At 41.0% G+C, this 25757-nt stretch overlaps 1 protein-coding gene across 4 annotated transcripts in view; it reads left to right on the top strand.

Moving 5' to 3' along the window:
* The window catches only part of mam (neurogenic protein mastermind), a 275194-nt gene that overhangs the window by 113378 nt on the left and 136059 nt on the right, over nucleotides 1-25757 (top strand). For 2 of the 4 annotated variants that reach the window (XM_087347874.1, XM_087347873.1), the window contains exon 1: nucleotides 13490-13664. The exons of the other annotated variants lie outside the window; for them this stretch is intronic. In XM_087347874.1, the coding sequence (XP_087204000.1) occupies nucleotides 13659-13664 (6 nt within the window). In that variant the 5' untranslated portion in view covers nucleotides 13490-13658. Of the gene's footprint in view, nucleotides 1-13489; nucleotides 13665-25757 lie in introns of those variants that run through there. 4 annotated transcript variants of the gene reach the window in all.

Below are 25757 nucleotides of genomic sequence, written 5' to 3'. Positions count from 1 at the left end.
CCCAAAGCCACGCAGGACATTGTATGGAAGTGAAAAATCTTACCTGTCTGGAATCCGAACACTGGTTGCCCGGCCCATAGCGTGGTCATTATTAAGTTATATCGAGATTCGATCTGTATAACTTCTTATTACTGCCGTATGCTATAATCGTTGCATCTCGGTCTTCGTGCTATATGTGTGTATATACTTTGCTGCCAACACATGAAGATTGATGCACTGTTACCAATATCACTTATGAAGCTGTACAGTTTTACTAAGTGGTTACGTATGTTTATGTTAAATTCGGGGTAATGATTGTTACTTTGTAAGACTTGTGTCTGTGAACGTAAATATTAAAACAAAATCTAAGCTTTATTTGCTGTTTTGTATGGGTGTGTAACGTGATTTCTGTCATGATGGGAAAACAGAAATTGAGTTTGTTTGAGAAAAGGGTTCAAGGGTTCCAAAGGATAGGATGATAAGAAAAAGATGAGCCTGTGGGATATGAAAGATGCTTAAAACATCGTGGTTAGAATTCTGAATTAAAGAGACCGCAATAAGGACTTAGGCGCAGAGGGAGAATTTTTTTTAAAATGGTTCTTTCTGAAATAGAATGTGAATTTGATGTGGCTCACGATAGCCGTCTCTTGTGAAATTGGTGGTGGACTTTTGGGTTTCATAAATGAAGGGAATTTCTTACACTAGCTTTTCATCTGAAGAAGAACTCAGATTCACGAATATGACTGATTAATTAATTAGTTTGATGTTTATGTCCTGGTGGGTCCTTGAAAATTTTTGAGCCCGCTGCATATTTAGTTACCAAGTAAATTTTCTTATAAATTCTGACATACCATCAGGAAACACCTGATTTCGCCAGTTTTTATGGATGTGAAACGAGTAATTTGCTTTGAGGGGGAAACATAAGTTATGAAAGCTTGGGAAAGTATTTGAACTTCTGAAGGATGAAGTAAGTAAGTAGTTTTGGATAATGCATAACGAGCAAGTTCGTGGTTTATACAGTCTATCCAGTATTGTCAAGATAGTGCAGTCGGGGAAGCTATAATGGTTGGGCAGTTGGGAAGGAAGCAGGAAACTAGGATTGCAAACAAAATTTTGACGGAGAAACTTACTGGAAAACGTCGACTTGGAAGACCAAGAGCATAATTTATATTAAGTCGGATCTCTAGAAAGTTAAAGTTAAGACTTAATGATCAGAATATTCAGATTCTGGTACCACAGAATTACTCCAGTAGTACGTTGTTGTGTCTTATGTTGTCCTTAGTGGAACAGAATCCCTTGCGAACTGTTAGTCGTTCTGGTAGTTAATAATCCCCCCGTATTTTATGGAAGTCGAATGTTCATTACCGCATTTTTTAAGAACCCGCTACTGTAATCCCACCTGGAGCGAACTCGATCGAGTTCATATTCTTATATCCTGTTTCTACGTTCACTTTTATGTTTCTCTGGCTGCTTCTTAGAATCAGAACATCCCAATCTTCTTACGACGAGTTATTTTAAGCCCTCTCCATCCTCCAGGTTGGATGACCACCCATTTTTGGCTCTCCGCGTTTACTTACGTTTTTAATGTTCGCGACTATCTTCCAATATGGAGGACGCCTTGTCCCAGCCATAACCGGAGGTGGTTCCGTGTGGTAACAAGGGACCCACTTGACAAAGGAATTAGACGTGACGATTTGTTTGGACTTAATTTTTATGAATTCCTGCTTTGCTCTTGATTGAATCTTGCAAATCACGAGCTGCAGCATTTATATGGAGCCGTGACCCGTTGCACGTTGCAGGATCTAACACTTTCGTGGTGCAAGATATAAAGGACTGAGGTACAGCAAAAACTGCTCAATAGATTTGGATTAAATGATATATGTCGCCAACGGAGACATCTGTGGAGCGAATTCGTTAACTTTAATACAGGCACTATACAGAAATCTGAAACCTGAACGTTTTATCATGTCTCATTTAAACATTTAATCTTTCAATTAGGCACAACTGTTACATAAGATACAACAAGGCGTTTATTTCAATTTCAAGTTTTTATTTTAAGGAATTTTGGATATAGGAATTAGTTTGATGAAATTTAAGTTCAAATCGTTCATCAATCTGTTCATGCGATTAGGTATGTAGCTTCATAAATTAACATTAAGAGGTGTATACTGTCCACAGACCAGGATAAAAGCCCTGCGGGGGGAATGTCGTTTCTGGTGCGGTGCAGGGGGAATCTTTACTATCAAGTGAACTAGAGGGCTGCTATTGGTGGGAAGTTTGATACGTCAGAGTTTTACGCTACAACAAAGACTGAAAACATCAAGCCGTTAAGAGTGGCGTGTAGTGAGTGCACCTCTAATGTGTTCTGCGGGTGTTGCGATAATATTGTAGATTAAATCACTGTGCCACCGTGAGGTAATCTTAAAGCTGTACCCATTAGAACACATGAAAGCCTGTCGTCTGTTGTTCGTTCAGTGGTTGTGGGACGAATGCTTTTAGGATGGGTAGTCACTCACCGCGAAATCTTGCCCATGAGCGTATGTTGAATTCCTAGCAGGGATTTTCTCCTGGTCTGTGGACTGCAGACAATGAGAGAAAGCATTTAGAGATTACTCTTAAAAACTGAGTGCATCGTTTTTCTTGGAAGGATCGCTTGAAACAAATGAGATAGCCGTGAAGGGTCTCAGTATTTCAGCATGAATCACATTCTGCACTTTGCTCTTTGTACCGTCGCGACTGACGTTGTTTGTCCGCCTTGTGTCGAATCCTCTTTCTGGGTCTCATGACCAGATTTTACAGTCCTAAGTCTTGACATTTATAGTTTTCGTCCTCGTCTGTCGTCATCTCAGACGAGAGGTCGGGTGTACTTTGTACTGGGGCGCTGTAGCTGCCCGCAGGTCCACGACCTTCGTCTTTCGAACCAGTTACAGGCTCTGATGACTTTTCTGCGGGTTGTCTGCACTAAGAATCGGTTTGGTCCGTGCAGGAATACCGTAATCCCCTAACATTACATTACGTTCAAATCAGATTCTGTCCCACTCATTTAAATTAATCTGACTCGTCAGTTTCAACACAGATTTTATCCGATCTTTGAATTCTATTTGAAAAGATTCTAGATACTTCCTGAGGATAGGCTACTCAATGACGCTTATTCAGTACGGTATACATATGTCCCAGAAAGATGTATTCACCTTGAAGAAGCCATTGTTCCATCTGTTCGTCAGCTGTCTGGAAATGAGGACATGTGATTATCAACAAGACGGGGCACCTCGTGGTAATGTGGCCTGTCTTGAGAACACTGGATAGGACGCAGAGGAATTGTTGATCACCCCCTACCTAGATTTAACCCCACCGTGACCTTTTCTTGTGGGGTTGCATGAATTACTCGGTGTACAGCAGAAATCCAGCAACACTTTAATCGCCACTGCTTGAAACTGAGCGGTCTATAGTCCCAGCAGTAACTTTGGTGTGGCCACGTGTCAGTCTATTGGTCACCGCTGTCAACTGCGCCAGGAAGCTAACGGTCGTCATTTTGAACATCTACACTACATTCGCAAATCACTATTTGCCAATGCTGACACAGATAATTGTTTAGTTCAGTAAAATGTCTTTATTTCGCCCGTTGAATATGTGTCTTTTTGGGACACTCTTTATTGAATGGACTTATCCGTGAAATGAGATGCTTAGATAACACGAATGATTGATGGGTAAGGTTTTGGAAGGGGAGGTCAGTCAGGGCAATATAATGCCACTGCATGTGACCCTTTTCTGTTTGTCTTCACAATAACAATAATCATTTTGTGTTTCGCCAGTAATAACAGCTGATGTTTCTTTTGGTATACCATTAATAATAATAACAATAATAATCATAATAACGATATCATGCATCATTCGAAAGACGCTCATTCAAAATATATAATGCCTCGCGCGAAATCTGTTTAATGCATGCAACGCGTATTTAAAAAATGTATTTCAGAAATAGCTGCTGCTCTATGTATCTCAGGGGCCAGGTTTGTCTCAGATACATATAAGTAAATAGCCTGTAAAATGGTGAATAGATGTAATTATAATAATAATAAGCTGAGAGAGTGTATTCCGTACCGGAATACACATATAGCGTCCTATCGCGTTCTTTGCAATGTGCATTTGGATATATTAAAACGGTCTGTTCGATAGTTCGCACATTGGCTACCAGATCGCGGCACTTTCGTGTCTACCTCACGACTTTCCTCATCCGTCATTTTGTTATTGCCACTTGTAAGATATTCAAAATACGTTTTTTGTGGTCTGCAACGTAGCACAAACTCCACATCAAATTTTATCCATATCCGTCCAAGTGATTCACGAGTTGAATCGACTGGGCGGACTAACAGACACGAACAACCCATAATACATTCTGGCTATGCACTGCGTGCAAAGAACGCATAATAATATATTCCTTTGCAGTTAGACTAAACAAGGTTAGGTCAGGTTACATCTGGCTTGTAGTACATTGTGCATCGCTGTACGCCCAGCATTGTCTACTGTCTGAAGATCTGTTTAAGCCAAGCATCGGTGAGTGTTATGAGGCGGTATAGCTCAGTCACTCAGGTGACAGAATGGCGACAATATGCAATGAGAGTCACGGCCACAGCAGTTGAAGCTTGGACCAAAACCTCCTTGTTGCCAGATCTACGCCGCCGACGGTACATTCTAGAAACTAAGACAGCAGTGAACAATAATGAACGAGAAATTAAGGAAACTAAACTACATTAAAGTATGATTAAACTACGCTTACGGCTTTAATAACTCCGGTTTGTCAACGTTTGTAAGTGAAATAGTTAAACATAAACAAACTAGGCGACGTGGGTTGAGTAATGTTGCCATTTGTTAGGGAGCAGAGCCGAGGCCTCGCTGCCGTGCTGCCAAATCTGGCAACGTTTTATTTTACCTTACGCTTCAAAGTCAGTTTCCTTTGCTATGGACGCATACTTTAAACAACGTGCTCACGGAACCACAATATAAAAAGTGAATGTCCGTCCGCGTGTGTGATTTACTGCATCACAACTATCGTATTTCGATTACAAATGAATTTTGTTTTGGTGCTTGACTGTCAAAGACACTTATGCCTACTGTACACGAAAACTCATATCGAGCTTTTGTGTATTTTCTTGCCAAAGGCCTATCTCACACAAAGCCTCTGTGCTACGTTGTAGTTGATCTAATGGGGCAGAAGCCCTTCTTAAGAACGATTCAGATGTCCATGCTGCCTGCATCAGGGCAGCAAGGACCTCTGAAACGTTAGTAAACTTCTACCAGACTACACGGTGCTACAACCCAAATGACAGCCATCTTCTTACTCACCACCGTGAGAACCTCAGATCCTATTTAATGTTCTCTGTCCTACTGCTTCATCTCGCTTAGATGCTGGTACGCTCATTGTAATCATCACGTCTCTAAAACACCTCGTTAAGTTTACGTTTACGCTTCAAATGATTTGAGTCTGGCTAGCAGGGCAGGGCGTACACAGGCTGAATTCTCGAAGCACGAACATGTTTACATCACCCCTCTAAAAATAAGTCTCACTCGAAGTAGAAACAGCTTTATGTGACAGTAGAGGCTGCAGGCATGTTAATTTTACGATCACTCCAGTGACTAAACAAAGCTATTTCCTTAGACATGTGGCTTGTATTTGGGAACCAGATTTGAGGAACGTTGCCCGACGCCCTTGCACCACGGTTGAGGGACCAGATTACTTGTTTGTCTCCCCGTATGCTTACCTCTGAGCGTTGCTGACGTAAATTGGCAAAACATAGTACATAGTATGGATTAGGAAGTGCATTAGCCATTGCAAATCTGATGATAGAACAAAGTTTCTGGACAACGTTTGGCACGGGACAAACCAAGTACAGTCGCCAACCAGAGCCAGCTGTCTGAAATACCGAAACATTTGAATTGTATTTGGGAAGCTACCCGTTTCGAATCGATCGCCTTCAATGGTTTTACTCAGTTTTTCTCCACGAATGATGGTAAGAGTACCTTAAATTACATTATTACTACTTTTAATTCGGCGTATTGGACGCTAAATAAATATCGATGCATATCATGTGGAGAATATGTTAAGGAAGTCGTAGCATATCTAACGAACGAGAAGTTTTGCTTGTTTATTTACTTATGCTCATTTAACGAAGATATTTGCAGCTTCGTTTATTAAGCATCGAATTATACGATGTTTAATGAGTGATGAATTGATAGGAATATAGAGTGAAGTGGCCATTACGAAACTTAAAATTACTTCATTTACCTGAAGGGACCGAGGAAAGCCACGGAATATAGGTTCACGCCCAAAATTTATTTATTCTCTCAGAACCGGCCTTAAGGGTTTAACCCATTTACGTCGAGGAAGAATTTGCTTTGGTCTGTGGATGGACATTTGAAGACGGGACCTTCTTTATGCGAAGGAGAGATTACCTACCAGTTGGTCGGGTAAGGGGAGAAGCATAAAGAAAAATAAACCCACTTTTGAATTCTTAAATCTGCAGGGAAAAGGCTACAGAAATGTGTAGGTTAACGGGCGTAATTATAGGATGAGATGCGCATGGCGTGTAGCACGCATGGGAGACGTGAGACATGCATGCAGAATATTAGTCTAAAAGCCTGAAGGAAACAAACCTTTTCCTGGAACAACTAATTCAGGGAGGAGAAAAACATTAAATTGAAGTTTAAAAGTAACTGATGCGTCAGAATTTGAACTGTGTTCAACGGGGCTCAGGGTACTCTCCAGTGACGGATCCTTGCCTTGTACAGTTCCGTAAATCCAGGAAATTTTAAGACCATGGTAGATTCATGGAAAGGTAACTGTTCCAAACAGGCAGTTAAATTATTCTTGATTCGGTCTCCCGCCGCCCCGTTAATTGTCTGTTCCCGTCATTACTCTCGGTTTGAGAATATGAAGACACGGCTGTGTAATGGTTGAGGCATTTTCTACCACGAAGGTCAGGGTTCGATTCCAATGCAGTTTATGTGGAATCTGTTGTGGATAAAATAGAGATGATACAGAATGTTCTGTGTGACTTAGGTTCCCGTGGCAATTATCATCAGGATCTGGCGCAAGAGACCTATACGATTGTACGTCACCGTTGAGCATTCCGAGGTTCCGGGCTCAAAATCATGTCCCGTAGACCAGTTGTCAAATTTTAGTGATAACCCTCGGTCCCTCCAGGTGGATGCCCGGCTAATACCTGAAATTAGACCACTTGCTTCTTTGCATATAGTTTTCAGTTATCTGTTATTATTATTATACCATTAGACGCTGTATAATCTGAGCTAAGGGTATAAGTGAATCGTAAAGAAGAAAACAAATATAACATCGGCCGAGATTAGGCTGCAGTAATAACAGTGAACCCCTACCCCTCCGAGTTCTGTTTTTATCACTCGAAACTGTTGGCATTCGCGCTACATCAAAAACTTTTTTATTTTTCTTTCTTTATTGTTGGTTGTTCACGTAAAAATTGTCTCTCCGCTAGACGTGCATTAGCCACATATATCATTTGTGAAGCTGTCGACATATTTTGAAGTCACTTTTATTTTAGCAGCTATTCTGATATTTTGTTTTGTGTGTACTGAAATTATTACATCTTTATTCCAGTTTGTCTGCTGCACTTTTTCTATTTGTTCTGTCCTGTATCTGCACTTTGCCATTTGGTTGTTGATGCTGCCTGCTAAAATAATTGTAGACGGAACAGGAGAATCGACAGCCCGAGCGAAATTGCCTGACCGCTTAAGCAGTGTCTCCCTTCATGTGCGTCCAGACTTTTGGAGCTCGTGTGTTGTTTCGTACGGCATCAACGGTCACATCTTGTCTGCAACACGAGTAGTCTCAACGCAACTTCCGACCACTCACACACCAGTGAATGACTAGTTGATGGTTACTCGTTGGATGATGCAAATAAATATTATGAACAATTTTCCTCTTATCGTACTCCGTGTGCTGTTTGGATTGTGTTCATATTTGCCTCTGCGTCTGTTTTGATTGCTTCTGATGCATGTTGCCCGCCATTTTGGAAAAAAAACTTGTATGCTTTTGTAGTTCTTGAAACATTCTGGGGCATTCTGTTAACAGGAATCGAATAAATTTTAACTTGAGAAGAAAATGTTCTCTGCGATTAAAATTACGTTGTTCAGAAACGTGCAGAATGTCCTCGCATTTCATTTTGCAGATAATTTCGTTGGTACAGTAAGTTTTTCGTATGCAGCGTGACAGTATCTGTCGAACAGAAATCTATCGAGACCCTCGCACCTAACAAACTTTGGTCAATTTGCATTCTTTACTTGTTGGTTTTTAAATTGTGTATCGATATACATCGATGTAAAGTACCGATCCTCCTCATTCTATGAACAAAATAGAGTTCCTTTATTTTTACGTGTCCTCAATCTGAACTTTTCTCTGTCCAAGCTCACTGTCCAGAACTTACCGTCATATTTCGTGGAAACCACAGCTGTACGCTTCAAACGTCCTTCCAGGCACCCATATTTACACGTCGCAACACGCGTGTTAGTGTCGCCAGGTGGAGTTATCTTCGCTGTACTGTTCAGTTTGTTTAAAAGCGACATGGCTGCCACATCACGCTGATCAAATTTCTCGTCACTTACATGGAAACATATATCGGCAGGCTTGAGCACGAGCTACGATGTTTGACGATTGCTATCAACGTCTCGAGCATTGCGGTGCTGTTTCATAACACTGCGAGACGCATACAAAAGACCAGGCCAGTTCAGTTTATCGGAGAGTCAATGCAGTGCGTGCAATGGACTTGATATCTTGTGGGGGGGGGGGGGGGATTCTGCCTGTACACGTCAAATAGGTAAGGAGGAAAGGTAGCTGAGAGTCAAAAGGAGGTGTGTCCTGTACATAAGAAACGCCGTGCCGATTTATAATCAACTAATCCGTCCTATGATGGTTCTGCATGCCGAACTAGAGGACCAGTGTCCTGAAGCTGCAAGTGTTTCAATCCAAGTGCTTTTGCACTTCAGTAAACGCACCTGGTTCGTTAGTAACAGGCGGATTCACGGGGATTTGGGTGTTTCCTCTTTTTGCTGACCAAATTAGAGGATAATTGACATTGGATAGGGCTCGCCTACGCCAACACGAGGCTTTCGGCCAGAGTGATCAATCTCACCAAAGTCTCAGAGGTCTTCAGCCAAAGCTGTTCCAACCCTTCTGAGTTTAACTCCCAGACGTCCACCCAACCATACATCTTTTCGCAAGGACAGATTACCTGGTGGGATAATTACCCCCCCCCCCCCATCAACAATAAGCATTAATTTGAATATTTCAAGGCCTTTAGCCGTGATAAACCCGTTAACGTAAACTCACCTGGTTAAGAGTTTATGGCATAGTTTTTTTTCTTCAAAAGTAGCAGTGCGTTTCCTTCGCTGGAATCGTTCAACGTGGCAAGGTACGACGTCTTAACACATCTCATCATACATCCCGTCATACTTTTGAGATGTCATTGTTGCACACTGTGCTCTGTGCGGTTGGAAGATGTTGGACCCTTCAGCCAAGTTCTAAGTGTTCGTGATTGGGGTTGGGCGAAGGCGTCCAAGCCGCGATGTCGCAGTGTTTCCTGTTGCATCCCAGGGTGTTCTTTACGGCGGGGAACCATCGTGCATTGATGATATGCCTGCTCTAACGCTAATGGGGACTATTTGTACCGGTTTCTACTCTTGCGCCCTAAGCTGCCCCCAGACGAGTATAATTTGAACAGAAATGGTAGTAGGCAGAGTACGAAATCTATTGCTCTAATTTTAAAAGTGTGTGATTTAACTTCAATAATACGAGGCGCGTCCCAAAAGTAAGTTTCCCTGGGGCCGTTTACAGAAACAAAACACAATTTCATGGAAATATTTATTGCAACAGATACAGCAAGTGTCCAGCTATTTTTCAACATATTCGCCACCGGAATTGAGACATTTGTTATACCGTGGGACCAACTTTTGAATACCTGTGTCGTAGAAGTCTGCCGCCTGGGATTGGAACCACTGTGTGACAACCATCTCCGCCTCTCTGTCATTCTCAAAACGCTGACGCTGAAAGGACAGGAATTTCTTGAGGTGTAGGAAAAGATGGAAATCACTGGGAGCGAGGTCCGGGCTGTAGGGTGAATGATTAAACACCTCCCAGCTGAACTCCTGCAGGAGACTTCCTGTCCGTCGAGCCGTGTGCGGCCTAGCGTTATCACTGACCGCACCTCACAGTCGGCGGGAGCTGGAATAAGAACCTCCATCTTCAACAGCTGTAACGATGCTACTGTGAGAACGCGGGAAGTACCGTTAGTGCATGCGCCATGCTACGTCATTGCTCTATCACGTACGCACAGTCGCTTCGCGCAATATAAGGTTTGCTAGCTGTGGGACGAGTGGGAAACTTACTTTTGGGACGCGCCTCGTACATTATTATTTTCGCGAAAAAGGGAATTAAAATTATAGTTATTTTTGTTAAATGTTACCCAAGACGGAATTTAACTTCCGTTGTCTGTGTTCGAGGATGAAACGTCAGTCTCTTTAAATGTGTGAATTTCGTGAGCTGTTTATAGTCGAATTTTGCTTTTGAAACTTTAAAGCTTTCGCTAAGTAATGTAGCGGCTTCAGACTGTGGCTTATTTCCTTAGCTTTCAACCTGGAACTGCATGCAAAACGGCCGAGCACTTTTGTTGTTGGCGACTGCAGCCCTGTTTCCCCTTCATGGAATTGATGCTTTGGGTATTTAATGACGCCAATTGAACTAGTTGCTTGTATAGCGTTCATTGAGGAAGATGGCGGACAGTCTGGTGGAACTCAGAAACCTTGTAGACGGATTTGACTATCCCTTTAAAACACGAATGAATCATCGTATTGGAGGAGACAAGATGGTGGAGACGAGTGAAATACACATTTAATGGCAGGGGGGGGGATTTTCGTCTGTGAAGGTTCCCATGCAGTGCCCACTCGTCCTTGTAAAGGTACGTGGAAGAGATGATATCGAGCTCGGAACTTGAGATGGTAAAATCGATTAGAATTTTGAAATTTGACATTGACCTCAGTACAGCGGCCGGAATTGTTACATTAATTCTAATAAGGATGAATTAGAGGCGTTAAATGCTAGGTGTAAATTGGGTTCGAACTCAGTGTTTGCTATAGGAACTAGGAAAACCACGGAAAACCGTGATATAACTGGCTGGTCTCTGGAATCTTCGGTTGCGTAATGACTTCAAGCCAACATTTTGGCATTTAAATTAACGTTCTCAAACGGTGCTGTTGCTTTATTTTGAAAATGTTTTACAAGGGTTTATTACATGTAAGTTACATGCTTTGCTTGAGAAACGAACAAGAAACACGAAGCTGATATAAATAACTTTAAAAGTTCCAGTAAAGGAACTACTAGTCATCATATCCAGTACAAAGATCGCTTTCTTAATACTGTTAGGTAAATAGTCTGTGTTTATTCAGAGAATCATGCGAAATCCATAGATATAAAATGCAGGGTTACTGAATGTTTAAATCTTCTGGTACTTGTAATTATTACGTTGTTGAAACTTACGTTAAGGAATCACAAACTGCAAAATGTTCTTCGGAATTAGGTGGGAATTAAGCCTGTGTCATACTAAAGCCCGAAATAAAAATTTTATTTTATATTTTTAATGGAAACGACATTGAAGAAGTTGTCATTGATACGTATTTATTTCTGTACTATAATGTTTCCAGATTCAATTGCGTATGTTGCCAGCGTTGGAATATTTGCTAAACGCGCGCGATGTTCGTTTGGCAGAAGCAGAATTATCCATTCTGTTGAAAAACACTAATTAAAGTTCTAGAAATCACCGTTAAAATACCGACACCTGTTAACTTCTCTTTGGATTGCAAAATACTGCACTCCAAATCACCACGTGCAGAAGCCATGCAACTGCGGTAGTGGCTGTTCCTTCTACCGTACGCTACCCCGCTAATTATAAAATAAAAATACGTTATTCTGAATTAAATTTAAACATTTAAATAAACTCTTCACTTTAGTAATGTGCTACAAATTGTTTAAAGTACATTCTCACGGAACACAGTCTTAGTGCAATTCTCGGTTTTGTAAATGAAAACATATGCATAGGGGGTGAGAGAAATGGAAGTAAAAGCTCATAAGGGCCCGTGCTTCACTCTTACATCTGGATTCTTTGTAGTAGGTCTGTAGTTTTATTGCCTTTAAGAAATCCAAGCTCGGCTTCGTACGAATCACCTGTGATGAATCGTACGTGTTGACGTTCTAAATCAAAATGGCGATATTATGTGTGTCAGCTATTCAGTATTGCTGAACAGACGTTGATAAAAAGCTGTTCGAAATGGTACGCAATTACTTACGTAAGTGAGAAGCTATTCAGCTGGAATAGAGCAGTGTTTAACTAGATTGTTGTGAAATGTTTGTGACAGACGCGTGTTGTGTTCGCTGTTGGGTTTGTTGAGCAAGTGTTGCGAAATTCCATAAATATGATTTTAGAACAAATAACGTTTTAGTTTTCTGACGCAAATAATGTCGGATACACTTTATGAGTGCATGTGTTTGAGTAAAGTGATGCGGATATTTGAACCGAAGTTATAAGAGGTAACAGGAGGAGGAAAGATATGCATAGTGATCTTTGCAGAAATAATTTCTGGTATTTGACAGTTTGTTAGTTGCGGGTGAAATGTACCGCCTAAGATGCAGTTATAACTGTATGCAAAACTGAAGGGTTATTTTGTAGACATAGTTGGAAGAATGACATTAAATCTGTCATAACTCTTTGAATCCCACTGGTAATTGTATGTACCACTTTTAACAATAATTAACTCTACATTTTGTATTCATCGTTCTCTAAACAATGTCAACCAGCTGATGTTCTGTTTTCTTTGAGGTACAAACTAAATTATTTATTAACTGCTGGTAAATTATCCGTTAATGACATAAAATATTAATTTCGTCTTAAATCACATTTCTGTTTATTGCTTATTTTTACTTAATTTAAGAATATGATACGATTTACTGTAATTAAAATGTGAATTTCAAAAATGATCTCCAACCAAGCAACCATTTAGCACGTGCCTAATATTTTTTTATTTATTTTATTCAGTGTTCTGTCTTACGACAGGTCCATTGCTCTGCCCAAAAAGAGCTCTCCAGTTTTCCCTATTCTTTATTTAGTGGGGTTTTAATATTACATTTCTGTTTTATCTTATCGGAACTCAGGACGCAATGACGGGAGAAGTGTTTTCCTTTGAATGAGGAGAATGGTTGGGAGCAATATTTATCTGTGTAGTGTTTACCAGTGATTCTGGCAGCTAGTCCTGGCTAATCACAAAAACGAGGCCATTTGTCGCGTCGAAAGCAACGCTGTGGTTCCGCCACTGGTACTGCGCCCCTCCAGGCCCCCCCCCCCCCTCCCGCGTGGCGGCCGTGGAGTCGCATCCCATCCCATCACACACTGCGACTTGCTTCTCACCCCGGCTCGCTCGCGTGCGCGAGGCCAGACTCCAGTAGCTGTGCCTTACCGTGTGTGTCTGTTTGACCGCTAGTTGGGTGGAAGGCGTCGCGGATGTTGGATGTGTGCCAGTGAGCGGCTGCTTCCAGTCGACAAGTGTCTGTCTATATGCAGTGCAGTGCGCGGGGTATTTGAAGCTAGGGGTGATGCGGTTCACTTGTGATGATGGTATGTCTCTGTGTGTCTATATTTCCAGTGTATTCGATTGTATGTTTCACAAGATACTTTTAATCTGTGGTTACGGTTGAAAGGAGTAAATATTTTCTGCTACTTGAGAGAGAGAGAGACTCTATAATACGCGACGTGTGTGGTTTTGACATTAAAAATTAACGAATTGTTTGCCACATACATGATCTACGCATCTCAAAATTTTTATAGTTATCGACAAATGCAGGGAAGCTTGCGTTTCTAAACTATAATTTTACCATTACTGATTATAAAATACCATGTCGTGAAAGAGTGGTTAGTACTAGTGCTTCGTAATTCGGAGGTCCCAGGTTAAAATGTAGAACCGGAAAGTGTTCGATTTTGGACCCCTGAGATCGGCTATCCTGATAGGCCTTTAGTGGTTTCCTTCAGTCACATCAAGCAGATGCTAGGATAGTATCTTATATTATTCACGACCGTTTCTTTCCTGATTCATTAGTCCCGCCAGGTGATTTTAGAAAATTTATTACTTTGCTTATTTCTTGACAGCACACTGTCGTTCATTGTTGGTATGTTGGAAGAACCTTTTCGTCGGAAATGAAGTTAAATTAATTCAGTTCGTTTTAATAATGTAATAAAATACTAGTGTACGTTTTTGGATGTGCTCTTACACTTGCCTGGTTTTTTTTGGTCGCTGCTTGCTTCTATTAATAAGTCATTTAGTATTTCTTAAATTACTAATTACTGTACGTGTAACAAATATAGAGTGAAGAAATCGCCAGGTATTGTTTAAATTTGGGTGGGATTAATATAAGCAGGAGGTGAAATTTTATATTCCAAGATCCACAAACTTATTAAACCTATTTGGAATACGGTAGCATTTACCACAGCGCTGTAAAGAATGTGTTACTTAAGCTACCAACCAAAAGACAGCTGAGAAGAAATCGAATGTGGAAATGTACAGAAGCTGAGACTTGAGTTTTAAAAACTCAGTGAAAGTTTAGATTTTGTCCTCTTGTGAGTCCGTGTAGTCTTTTACGTGTCGACCAACGTTCACCGAAACTTCAGTAATGAGCTCTATCATCTGGGTAGAAGTCACTTCTGTCATAAAGATGGAGATATGTTTACGTATTTACAAGGCTACACGATGTCACAACCTATAAGACATAAACTGTTACAGACTTCAAGGAAGCCTGTGGTTGGTTACGAGGATTCTAGGATCGTATTTTTTTAAGTATTGCGCAATTTTATTGGTTTTTGTATGTCTAAGCAGGATGATAATGGGGGGACATTCGCGTAGGTAAACATATGACGTATTTCTTAATCAGAATTGCTGTATAAACAAAATGCTTGCTTAATCACCATTGCGTTCGAGCTTTGACTTAAAGTTTAGAACATGTCATAATGGATTTCCAGTCGGAATGAAAATATCTTGAATGATATTTCGTTCTGTGTTCTTCAGTATCGTTCACGATTGTGTTATCGATTGTGTTGGTTACCGTATTTCTTCTTTTCTTTATTGTCTTTAGGCAAGGTTTAGAAGTACTTGGGGCTGTTCTCTACGTAATTATTTCTAGCCCTTTATATGGAAGTGGGAACAAATTTACCACCTGCTTTAACGTTTAGTCGCCCGCATGACGTGAGTCTGGGGTACGATTTCTTCTCAGAACTAACAGAAAAACTTTTAGTTCACGTGAATTGAAGTCGTCTAGATCAGCCGTGTGAATATGGATCCATATCTGACGTTTCGGAGACTATGTCTACCCTGATGATGAAGGCAGAGAGATTGTAACTAAGTACTTTCCCGAGAAGACTTTACTGAATTAAATCGCCTTTGATACTTCAAATTTTATTTACCTACATGTTATTAGAGGCTGATCTTCGTAGTGAAAAACATCGGGTTTACTTATATGTGGAACTTATAGGAGCTAATATTTGCTCACCTAGTAAATTAGTTTATTTTTATGGGACCAGAAGGTTTGTTACCTTGTTCACAATTGCTCCACTCTGATCCCTATCTGAGCCACGTAAATCCGACCCACATGCTTACATACACTTTGTATTAAAATCTCTTATCCTCCCATCCACTCCCAGATCGCTCTAGTTGTCTCTTTCTTCCCTTCAGGTTTTCAGGCTCATATTTCTAATACATTTCCTATCCTTGGCTGACACTGGGTAATACAGATATAAACCTATCACATTTAGCAAATTCTCGACACGCTAAAGATCGTAAATTTTTAGGTTGGATTCCACTCTGCTGTTCATCTGCGCCAACCATGCCCCCTGCTTTAAAGGACGTCGCACTTGGAGATGCATTTCGAAGAACCTATGGGAGATGAAATGCTTTGTTTATTATGTAGCGAACTCCTAGCATTGGTTGGTGGAAAAATCGCTATGCTTCAGATGACAACAAAATATTCCTATAGAAAGGGACCACCTTATAGAACACGATACAGAGGGTAGAATAATTAAAAAGAGGCTCTGGAAATAGTAATGATATGAACTTGAAGTGGCATTGAATTGCGTTAAAATGAGTGCTAGTGGCATTATGAGTACGTAGGTTGGATGAAGCTGGCTTAGGAATCGTGTTGAAGTCGATGCTGAAGTAACTGATTGTTAGGATCTGCAGTGGATTTGGAGGGACGCGTTGAACGCGGCCAGGAAATGTCGCTGAAATCAGATGTCACTTTGTAAGGAATTGAGAACAATGCGAGACGGCCAACTCTGCATAAGATATAAAACTTTCACGGCGTTTAGATGCAGTGGGGCGTTCACGGGCGATTGGATTTAAAATATCCAACTTTTCGGAGAATATCACTTCTTCAGTCATCAAGCTGTGGTGAACGAGACAAAGATATTTTCCGAAACGTTGGGTAATCACACTTCTCATATGGCTAATTGCCCGACAAGATTTTCTTGCTGTTATTTGGTTGAAAACGTGTTATTGCCTTTTATTTTATTATAGTCGTATAGGAGCTGAGGCACGGTGGTCTAGCGGTTAGAACGCTGGCCTTGTAATCCTGGGGGTCTCGGGTTCGATTCCCGGCGGTGCCCGAATTTATAACTTGTGTTGGGCAAGGCCGTGGTCTAGGCAACACGGAGTTTTCCTCCGGGGGCTTCCCCGGTTTCTCCGTGGCATCCCAACAATTACTCCATTCACACACAGAAGAAGGCAATGGCAAACCACTTCTGGATCATCTGCCAAGAACGTATATGAACAGGTCCCAGTCCGAGAAAAGGATGGAAGGATCCTGTTCATATGGACCTGTCCTCAGACAGAATACTAAATAAATAAATATAAATAAATAGGAGCTGAGGGTGCAAAAATAGCCCTGGAATCAAAAGCCAGATTGTGTGATCACTTGGACTGGGGTTTAAACACGAGAGGTGGATGACGAACTATTTGTCGTCCAGAGAGAGACAGAGCTAACGACATTGTAAAATAATCGGTGGATACAATATTCCCAGCTGATGGTATAACTTGGATATATTATACACAGGCACGGTTCCCCCACACTTTAATTTCCAGTGGGTACTATTTCTACCACCTGCTTAAAAAAATTTAACTGTGCATTTTGGATACATGGGCCTTGATTCATTCTTGTTTCAAACCCCCCCCCCCCCCCCCCGCACACAGCATTAGCCAGTTGATTTTTGTAATGGCGAAGTGTTACGTTTGCTATGAGGTACGAGCTGAATTTTGCTTCAGATGGTTAAACAACGTAAAAGCCATGTCTCTGCTTTGTCCAAAATCTCGCGTGCGTCTTTGGTGTCCTTTGAAGGGTCACTAAAAACGAAACAGCTACCCGATTTCACAAAGACAGCAAGATACTTGCGTATCGGTACTGATCAGATTGAGATACAACCTGGTACAGCCCTCACCTGGGTCAGTGGTCTGATTGATATTACTCTGTGATAAATATAATTAATTTTCAGTCTGCTCTGTCTTCCAAGATGAGATGTGAAAATCTCGCAGCAATGAGTACGTCGAGTATTGTGTCTGGATTCCATTATATTCTAGATGATTGCCAACATTCGTTCCTCCCTAATTCAAAAGACCATAATCGACTCTTTCCGACATATTTCTTCACCACAGTTCTGTTTCCATTAAAGTTTTGGGAACAGCCTAACAATCGTACAAGTTACTAATATAATCGGTATGTCACATGTCCTTTGTTCTCTGTTTTTAAAATATTTAGCTTATTTTCTTTCCTGGAAGAAACAGTCCACGTTTAGCAACCGCACAAAAAGTTTCTAAACATATGTAGATCTTTGGGAAATACCGTTAGGTTAGGTTAGGTTGCGGTTGGATAACAAGCCGTTAGATGATTCGATACATAATTTGTTAAGGCTATAACATTAAGCCTGTTATTATAGTTGTGTGTAAAATACGCTTCACCTTTGTTACCAGAATTATCACGTGTCATCAAGATTTACGTTGTCTTTGAACAGTTAAATTGGCAAGGTCTGTGTATTCTAGTTACATTATCGCTGGAACTATGATGGAACATGTAGTGAGGTAGGACATCATAATATATTCATTTAGACGCTAGAGCTCGTGATGAAATTTGAGAACAATATTTCCCATGAGCCTTTAAACAACACGCTCAGTATTTTGCGTGGGAAATGATGGTCGTTTGTTGTCTGAGTCTTTGGAGGCTGACCGATTTTCGTGAACTTGGGATTGTTTTCTTTCAAGACGGGGCCATCCGAATATGATATATTTAAAATTATCTTTATTTAGTTTTTATATCAATATGGTCGCGCGCGATGTGGAAGCAATTAAAGTAAATTTTAATACAAGTATAAAGTTGTCGCTGTTCGCGTGCGTAATCAGAAATACGTGACGTGCAGGGCTTTGAGATACAGTTTCATGCGTTCTGTTTAATTTCTAGACTCGCACCGACTCTAGTGGCGAGCTTAGGAGTTGAACCCACACTGAGCTGTCCCCGCGTAATCCGGAAAGTGTGGAACTGATGTTGACTTTTGTGTGTAAAAAGTCTAAACGGCAGTCTCTGTGTAAGTTCTTGAGTGTTCGAGAGAAGTAGCTGAGTATTGTATCTGGACATGTCAAATTTGGCGTAGTGACATAAAAGAATTCTGCAAACTTTATGCTTTACATCTTAAGATTTAAGGTTCACAATGGCGGTGAATGTGAAGATGGCGGCTTCAGTGTTGTACCGCATAGTCATTTTGCATTGCTTGTGATGGGATTTAAACTTAAAAATAAAGTTAAGTACACAAGAGGTTGAGGTTATGTCCAGTTTTCAGTTCGGTGCCTTATAGTGTGTATTTTATTCAGACTTCGTTTCGTCCAGTGACTATTTTAAAATGAGATTTTGATTCGTCTTCTGACATTTATTCTAATGCGTGTTTACTCTCATGTGGTTGATAAGTGCGAAGATAATTAACCTTTGGCTTCGTGTTGTTAAATTATAAGGACACTCGTTGAATTATCTGTAGACAGTCTCCCAAGGCATTCGATTTCGTGAGATGTCTCCTTTGTTCCAAATCCGCAGGTCACTTAAGTCCCTTCTTACTAGCCATTACTGTCACCCCTCTGAACTGAGTTCGTCGTGCGGTAAACGTACCAGTGGCGTGTTCTGTGCATCTCCTACCCACTCTCCGGTCACTTTTTCTCGCTGCCACGTGCATCCCAAGGTCAAGTTATGTCGTTCAAAAATAGTTTTATTATTACTGATATGCAGTACAAAACGTCAGTTGATACCCCAGGTTGGCCTCTCAGGGACCGTATCGTGAATATATGACACTATCACAGATGTTCGTGTAATGAAGTTAATACGGGCTAAAAGCCGTGGTTCAGAAGTTTGTACTCTGATTTCGTTATTTTGGAGTAACCGTACTTTTTTCTCGGTCTTGAGGGGATAGCTTGAGATGTCCTTTTAGCCTCCTTCGGCATCCGTTTATATCAGCATTCATAATCCTAGTAGACGGTATATAAATTAACATTTGCAGTTGAGAAAGCATTGTTAAATTAACTTACAGTTGGTCTGCGTTAACGGTTGTTGGAACTTCATCACCGTCATTGTGTCTCGTAGATCGAGATATCGCACTTCACAGTGCGATTCACGTGGCCGTGTGTCGTCGATTCATGATCTTGACTCCAGATCTATCGTGATTTCTTCATCTTTCCGAGACAATGTTGTAAAAGTAGTACCTTAGATCACGACCGCATTTAACATTTCACTTGATGCTGTGAAACCATTGTAGACGGTAAAGCTGTAATAACAAATGTTCCAGAACAAAAAGAGTAGCAAATCAGTGGGTTCATTAACATGGTGAAGAAACTGTATCAACTCGTCGAGGAAAAGTGTATGTGTAGTTAAGAAAAGACGGTTTCTTCTCCAGTGGATATGGTTCAGAAATTGAAGCAAGCTGTTCTCTGTTTGTTGGAATATTAGCTTTTTTGTCCCAAGCCCGGCTGTCCTTATCAGTGGTTTGACTACGTAATAGGAAGCATAGATGTGATACAGTTGAAAGCCATGGCATGTTGCCAGGATGTTCCACAGCAAGTATGCTCTCTCCTTCTCTCTTTATACCATGTTGCCAAGTCTTCTTCACTTCGTTTAATTGGCGACACATACCTTGACCTTTTTGCTTGCGGTGGCTGTGGCTATCGACTGTCACTTGTTATCGAGACGCCGACGCCATACGTCGTTTTGAGGAGAGATTCTGCGCATGCGTGTTGTGACAGCGAACAGATTGCTCCTTGTAGAGACGGCGAAAGTGAGAGTTTGAGGGGGGTGGGGGGGGCCTTCCTTTAGCGTGGCGAAGATGCGAAGTAAGCTTGATGCGTTCAATGGCGGATTCAAATGTCCTTACTGAGATAATTTGAATGTGTTGGAATTCGTAGAGGCATCTCGAATTGCCTCACTCGCTGACAAACAGTTTTAAAATTACGCACGACTTATATATGCAGTGGCCAGTGGACCCTCAGCGAACTTTATATTTACACTTTTACGTGTTTATTGGTATAATTCATAATCGTCATCGGTGACTGCTGAGTCCAGTTGTGAGTGAGCGAACGTATTGCCACACCATGCACGCCTTGCCTCGCGACATGACCGGAGCACTGCAGTCAGAAACAAGTGACTACGCAATCGGTGGTGAAACTGCTCAAAAAGCTTGCGAGAATTCTGAAGGTTTTATTACTGTTCATGCAGTCACATTCTTGCGCATGCGTACTCGTGTCGTATATGTTGATATTAGAGCAGTAAAAATTAACATGGCATAAACAAGTAATAAGAAAGACTTCTGGTCGGAATGTATCCATCTTTACAGATGTTTAGACGTTCTTTGGCATGTGAAAAACTAACTGGCTTATCGAACCCGAAGGTTCATCACCGAATTAACCAAAGCCCTCCACCGGTCCCTGTCCTAGGCCAACAAAATTCAGTCTCCTTCAACTCCTATCTCCCGTATATCCCGCCTGAGATTTACCTCCCATCTACGTCTAGGTCTCCCCAGCGGTTCTTCCCCTCAGGCTTCCCAACCAATACCCGGTGCACAGCTCTTGTCCTATCCATGCGCGCTACATGCCCTGTCCATCTCATTCTTCTCGACTTAATCACCTGACAATACTGGGGGAGGAGTACAGATTTTTAAGCTCACCATTATGCAGTTTTCTGCAGACCCCATCGTCTTCTCTCTTAGGGCCAAATATCCTCCTCAACATCCTGTTCTCAAACACCTGCAATCTGTGTTCCTCCCTCTGAGTGAGAGACCATATTTCGCACCCATACAAAACAGTAGGCAAAATTATTGTTTTGTATATTTTAATCTTCAGGTTCTCACAAACCAGACGGGAAGATAAAATATTTTGAACTGAAAAGTAACAAGCATTTCCGGAATTTAGTCTCTTCCTAACTTCCTCGTTAATATAATTTTGGTGTGTTATTGTTGTTCCCAAATATTTAAAATTTCAAACGAATGTGAAAAATTAGTTATGCAAAAATATAAATTTAAAGGCTGGACGGTAAAAAACTAGTCAGAAAATTTAAAGATATCACTCTAAATGTAGTTAAGAAATGACAGCTACGCATGTTGAATCACTGAAAACAGTTTAAATCGGAATACTGAATTTAACTCTTTTAAATCCGTCCAGCAAATGAATATTGTATGCGCGGCTGGTGCAGTGTGTGGGCAAGTTAATTTGCGCAATAGCGAACTTTAACATGCGGACTGGTGTGTACGGGCCCCTTAACGGATTGATATTGTTTGGTGTTAGTGTAGTGACATATAGGCGATTACGAAAGTAAAATGTTGTAAAGTACAATACTAATGTAGTTCAACAGTTCCTGCGTTGATGATGTGTTTTCTTGAATTACGTTCTTTGTTTAAATACTTTTACATTCGCTTTTTAGCTTCGTGTCTAGTTCTTACCGGCATTTTCTTTTTCTAGAAGGACAATATTGTTTCTTACGCTTTTGTAAGGTAAAGTAATCCTCTCCAAATATTATGCATGAACCCAAGAAGGGTGTGATGAGCGGGACATATAGCATGCATAGAGACATGAGAAATGGCTTGGAGCGTGTATAATTTCTGTCTGGAAACGTGAAGGTTGGACATTGTCGTTTTCTGGAGGATGGCGAGTGTGCGAAAATGTGCATGATCGATTGTGGAACAAGGTTTTTGCTGCCTTCGTCATCAGGGCGATGAACGGAGGCACCAAAGACTAATGAAACGTTGGTAAACTTATACCAGACTACATGGCGCTACAACCCAGACGACAGTCATCTTCAGACTTGCCGAGAAAACCTCAAATCCTACTAATCGTGGTTTGTTTTGTCTGTTTGCACTAAAAGATCTATTTATTTGCTCTCCATTAGCATAATTTCTGCGTTGTTGTTTGTACATGGGCCTGTTCGTTAGCGAGGTGCTACAGTTTATAATTTGTCTGTCCGAAAACAGTTTTTCCTTTTATGGCTACAGTGTAACCACAAAATTCACTCGCTTTCTTAAATTTTGTAACTTATATAATAAATATATTCTATAATTTATCTCCCGGGTATCCTGTTCGTTTGTAAAATATTTTTTGGTTTTCCATCTCATGCTCAGTGATAAAGGTCTGGATGTTGTTCTGATATTTGCTTTGGATTTCATTTTTCGTGAAAGGGTTCTCAAAATAGTTTTTCTGTCTTGCAGTCTGTATGTAAGATCCTGTTGTATTCATGGACGTCAGTCATTTTAGACAATTGTGGCAACCCTGTAAACAGGATGTCTGGAGAATTAGTCACTGATCTTTCTTTTCGTCCATTTTCCACACTCGTCGCAGATTCTTTCGCAGTAACCCCTTGCGACATGAGTTACTTCAAAATACGCTTCAAATCTGCATCGTAGCTCCCAAGACTGCGATGCGAATCACTATACAGGCATACCTCGTTTTATTTCGCTTCGCTTTATTGCGCTTCGAAGATATTGCGTTTTTTACAAATTGAAGGTTTGTGGCAACCCTGCGTCGAGCAAGTCTATCGGCGCCGTTTTTCCATCAGCATGTGCTCACTTCGTGTCTCTGTGTCACATTTTGGTAATTCTCGCATTGTTTTTTAGACATAATGCCATTGCACACTTAATAGACTACAGTGTAGTGTGAACATAACTTTTATATGCACTGGGAAACCAAAAAATTCGTGTGACTCGCTTTATTGCGGTGGCTTGGAACCGTACCCGCAATATATCCGAGGTGTGCCTGTATATGCCTAGTAGCGGAGCTTGTCCACTGACTGAGTTCTTAAGCACGCAGTTCGTCTCTGTGGTCGCCATGAATAGAGTTGAACGTGTGTAAATCATTTCTGGTGGGAAGACTCTGTTTAGGGTAAGGTGAGGAATCTTCCACGCGTTTGGTATATAATCGGGGAAGTGATACTTTGATGGGTAACCCTCCACGTAGGCGAAGTGACATTGTGTTACGAAATGGCGGGAAAAGTGGCTCATACTGCAAGACATTCAAAACGCTTTTCACCTCAAGAAGTGAACACGTTCCTATATCTGTACTTCAAAGTTAGACCTAGGGTGGGTAAGGAATCCCCCGCACAGCGCCCCGCTGTGTACCTAATCCTTTGATTTCCGTCCATGAAAGGCTCTAAACAGAAATTCCTTGCCATTATAAAGGGAATTCCGGGTAAAACGCCACCCTCCCTAGCCGCCATCTGTTAGCATAGTTTACATTACAAGTGTACCGTTAAGCATTATGATCAAATCCGATATACCACGTTGCAGTGTTGATTGCACGTGCTGTACAGACAACTTTATTGAATATTAATTGGATTTGAGGTTTTTACGGCGGAAAGTACAAAGATTGCTGTTTTGTGGGTTGTAGTGCTGTGTAGTCCGCAGGAAGTTTATTCGTAACCCTGTTGATGGAGACAGCAGGGACTTCTGAAACATTGGCAAATTTCTACTGGACTACACGGTGCTACAACCGAGAAGATATCCATTTTTATTGAATGTCAACCCTTTAAAGCCGAGTTGTAACTGTGTGTACCATCTGATTTAAGAGTCATTAACTGCATGTTATATTCATGGGTTTCATATTTATTCTTGGAACAAACAGCGAAAATTTTCAACAGCATTAACTGATCCATAATTTTAATAGACTTCTATTCTTTCTGAGGTGTGAACTGAGTTCTTTAATATTATTTGGAAAGAAATTTGTCCTCAAAGTGTTAAACATTAGATAGAATAAGTTGTACACATAAACATGCAGAATTTACAAAAAATTGTCGCCGAACATTTAACTACCTTTTTTGACACGTTAGCTTGTCTGGGTTCAAAATGTATTCCTCTCACATTCCGTAACTAACATACAGTATCGTGTTTCGGTGGGAAGGGAGGGGGTGAAATTTTTGTGTGTCCAAAAAAGAATATCCCAGTGGAAGCTAGCAAAACATTGCACGAAATATTTCGCTGGAAAGCTCTGAAATATTGTATTGAGTCGACACCCTCCGCTCGCCGCATAATACCTACTTAACTCCTTCCTTTTATTGGCTCAGTACATGATTTGGGCACCGTGTTTGAGATCTGTGTGAAAAATAGTTTCAATTTACCGCCATTCCCGCTTTAACTCCGATCCTGGTTGACATTGTGGCGCTCTTACGGGGTTTCACTGTTTTCAGGGACACGTTACACCCACTAAGGGTACAAGTTGTGATTGTAGCATATAATGTTGGATAAGTCGAAGACTGAAGTGCTCAGGACAGGCCGGAAAATTGACGAAGTAGTTGGATATTGTGGGGAGCCTTACACGCATTTCTATTAGTGTAAGATACGGGATTTAGCTCGTGCTTAGGGGGAGTCGTGTTGTGGGGTTGGGAACGCACCTGTGGCAGGATATGGCAAGTGATGTCTTCCAATTGGTTGTGCACGTTTGAAGTTGAACTCAACTGTGATCCTGCAATAACCATCAAAAGAGCATATGGGGAGCCAGATTGAGATTTGTGGAGTGGTGATGATGATTCCAAAATGTGAGGACGCCGAGACCTGTCACCAATATCGCTAAAGATGCCGTGGGCCATGGTGACGATCTACAGCGAATAAATACGTCAATATATTTATTCACCATAATTTTTTTTCCGACAGGCTGCACCCGCTGATATAAAAGTATCGAACCTCTTACGGTCTTGAGCTACCGAAGGAGAATGGTATAATATAAATGTTTTAAAAAAAATGTTTTCTGAAGTGCACATTTCATTGCTGCTACACCAGAAATAGTACAACTACATACAGATTGGATCTTGTCATGTTTTAAGGTGGTCTGTCCTAGACGTCATTTCAGGAAAGTGTCTGAGTACAGCTCAAATTACTTCAGTACTGCTTTATCACACATTCTTCCATATTCAGTTTTCATAATTGCCTTACTGTCTCAAGTGAACATCGGGTTGTAATGGTGGTCAATTCTACTTTACTGTCAGTCTTTAGGCAGCATCTCTTATCTGAGGGTTTTTGTGTTTTTCTTAAATTTCTTTCATTTGTGGTTCCACGGTATTCATGTTTCATTACTCGTAAAGATATGTTGATATATCCATGTGAAATGTTGAATGTTTGGCGTAGTTGTTGCTAGTTGGAAGATTTGCCCGTCAGTGTCGCTTGTGTGTG

This window comes from Zootermopsis nevadensis, unplaced genomic scaffold, assembly GCF_977971745.1.
Source record: "Zootermopsis nevadensis isolate Lab colony 2312 unplaced genomic scaffold, Znev_1.0 Znev_ptg000012l, whole genome shotgun sequence".
NCBI classification, from domain to species: Eukaryota; Metazoa; Arthropoda; class Insecta; order Blattodea; family Termopsidae; genus Zootermopsis; species Zootermopsis nevadensis.
This window is presented reverse-complemented; position numbering and strand designations above follow the sequence as displayed.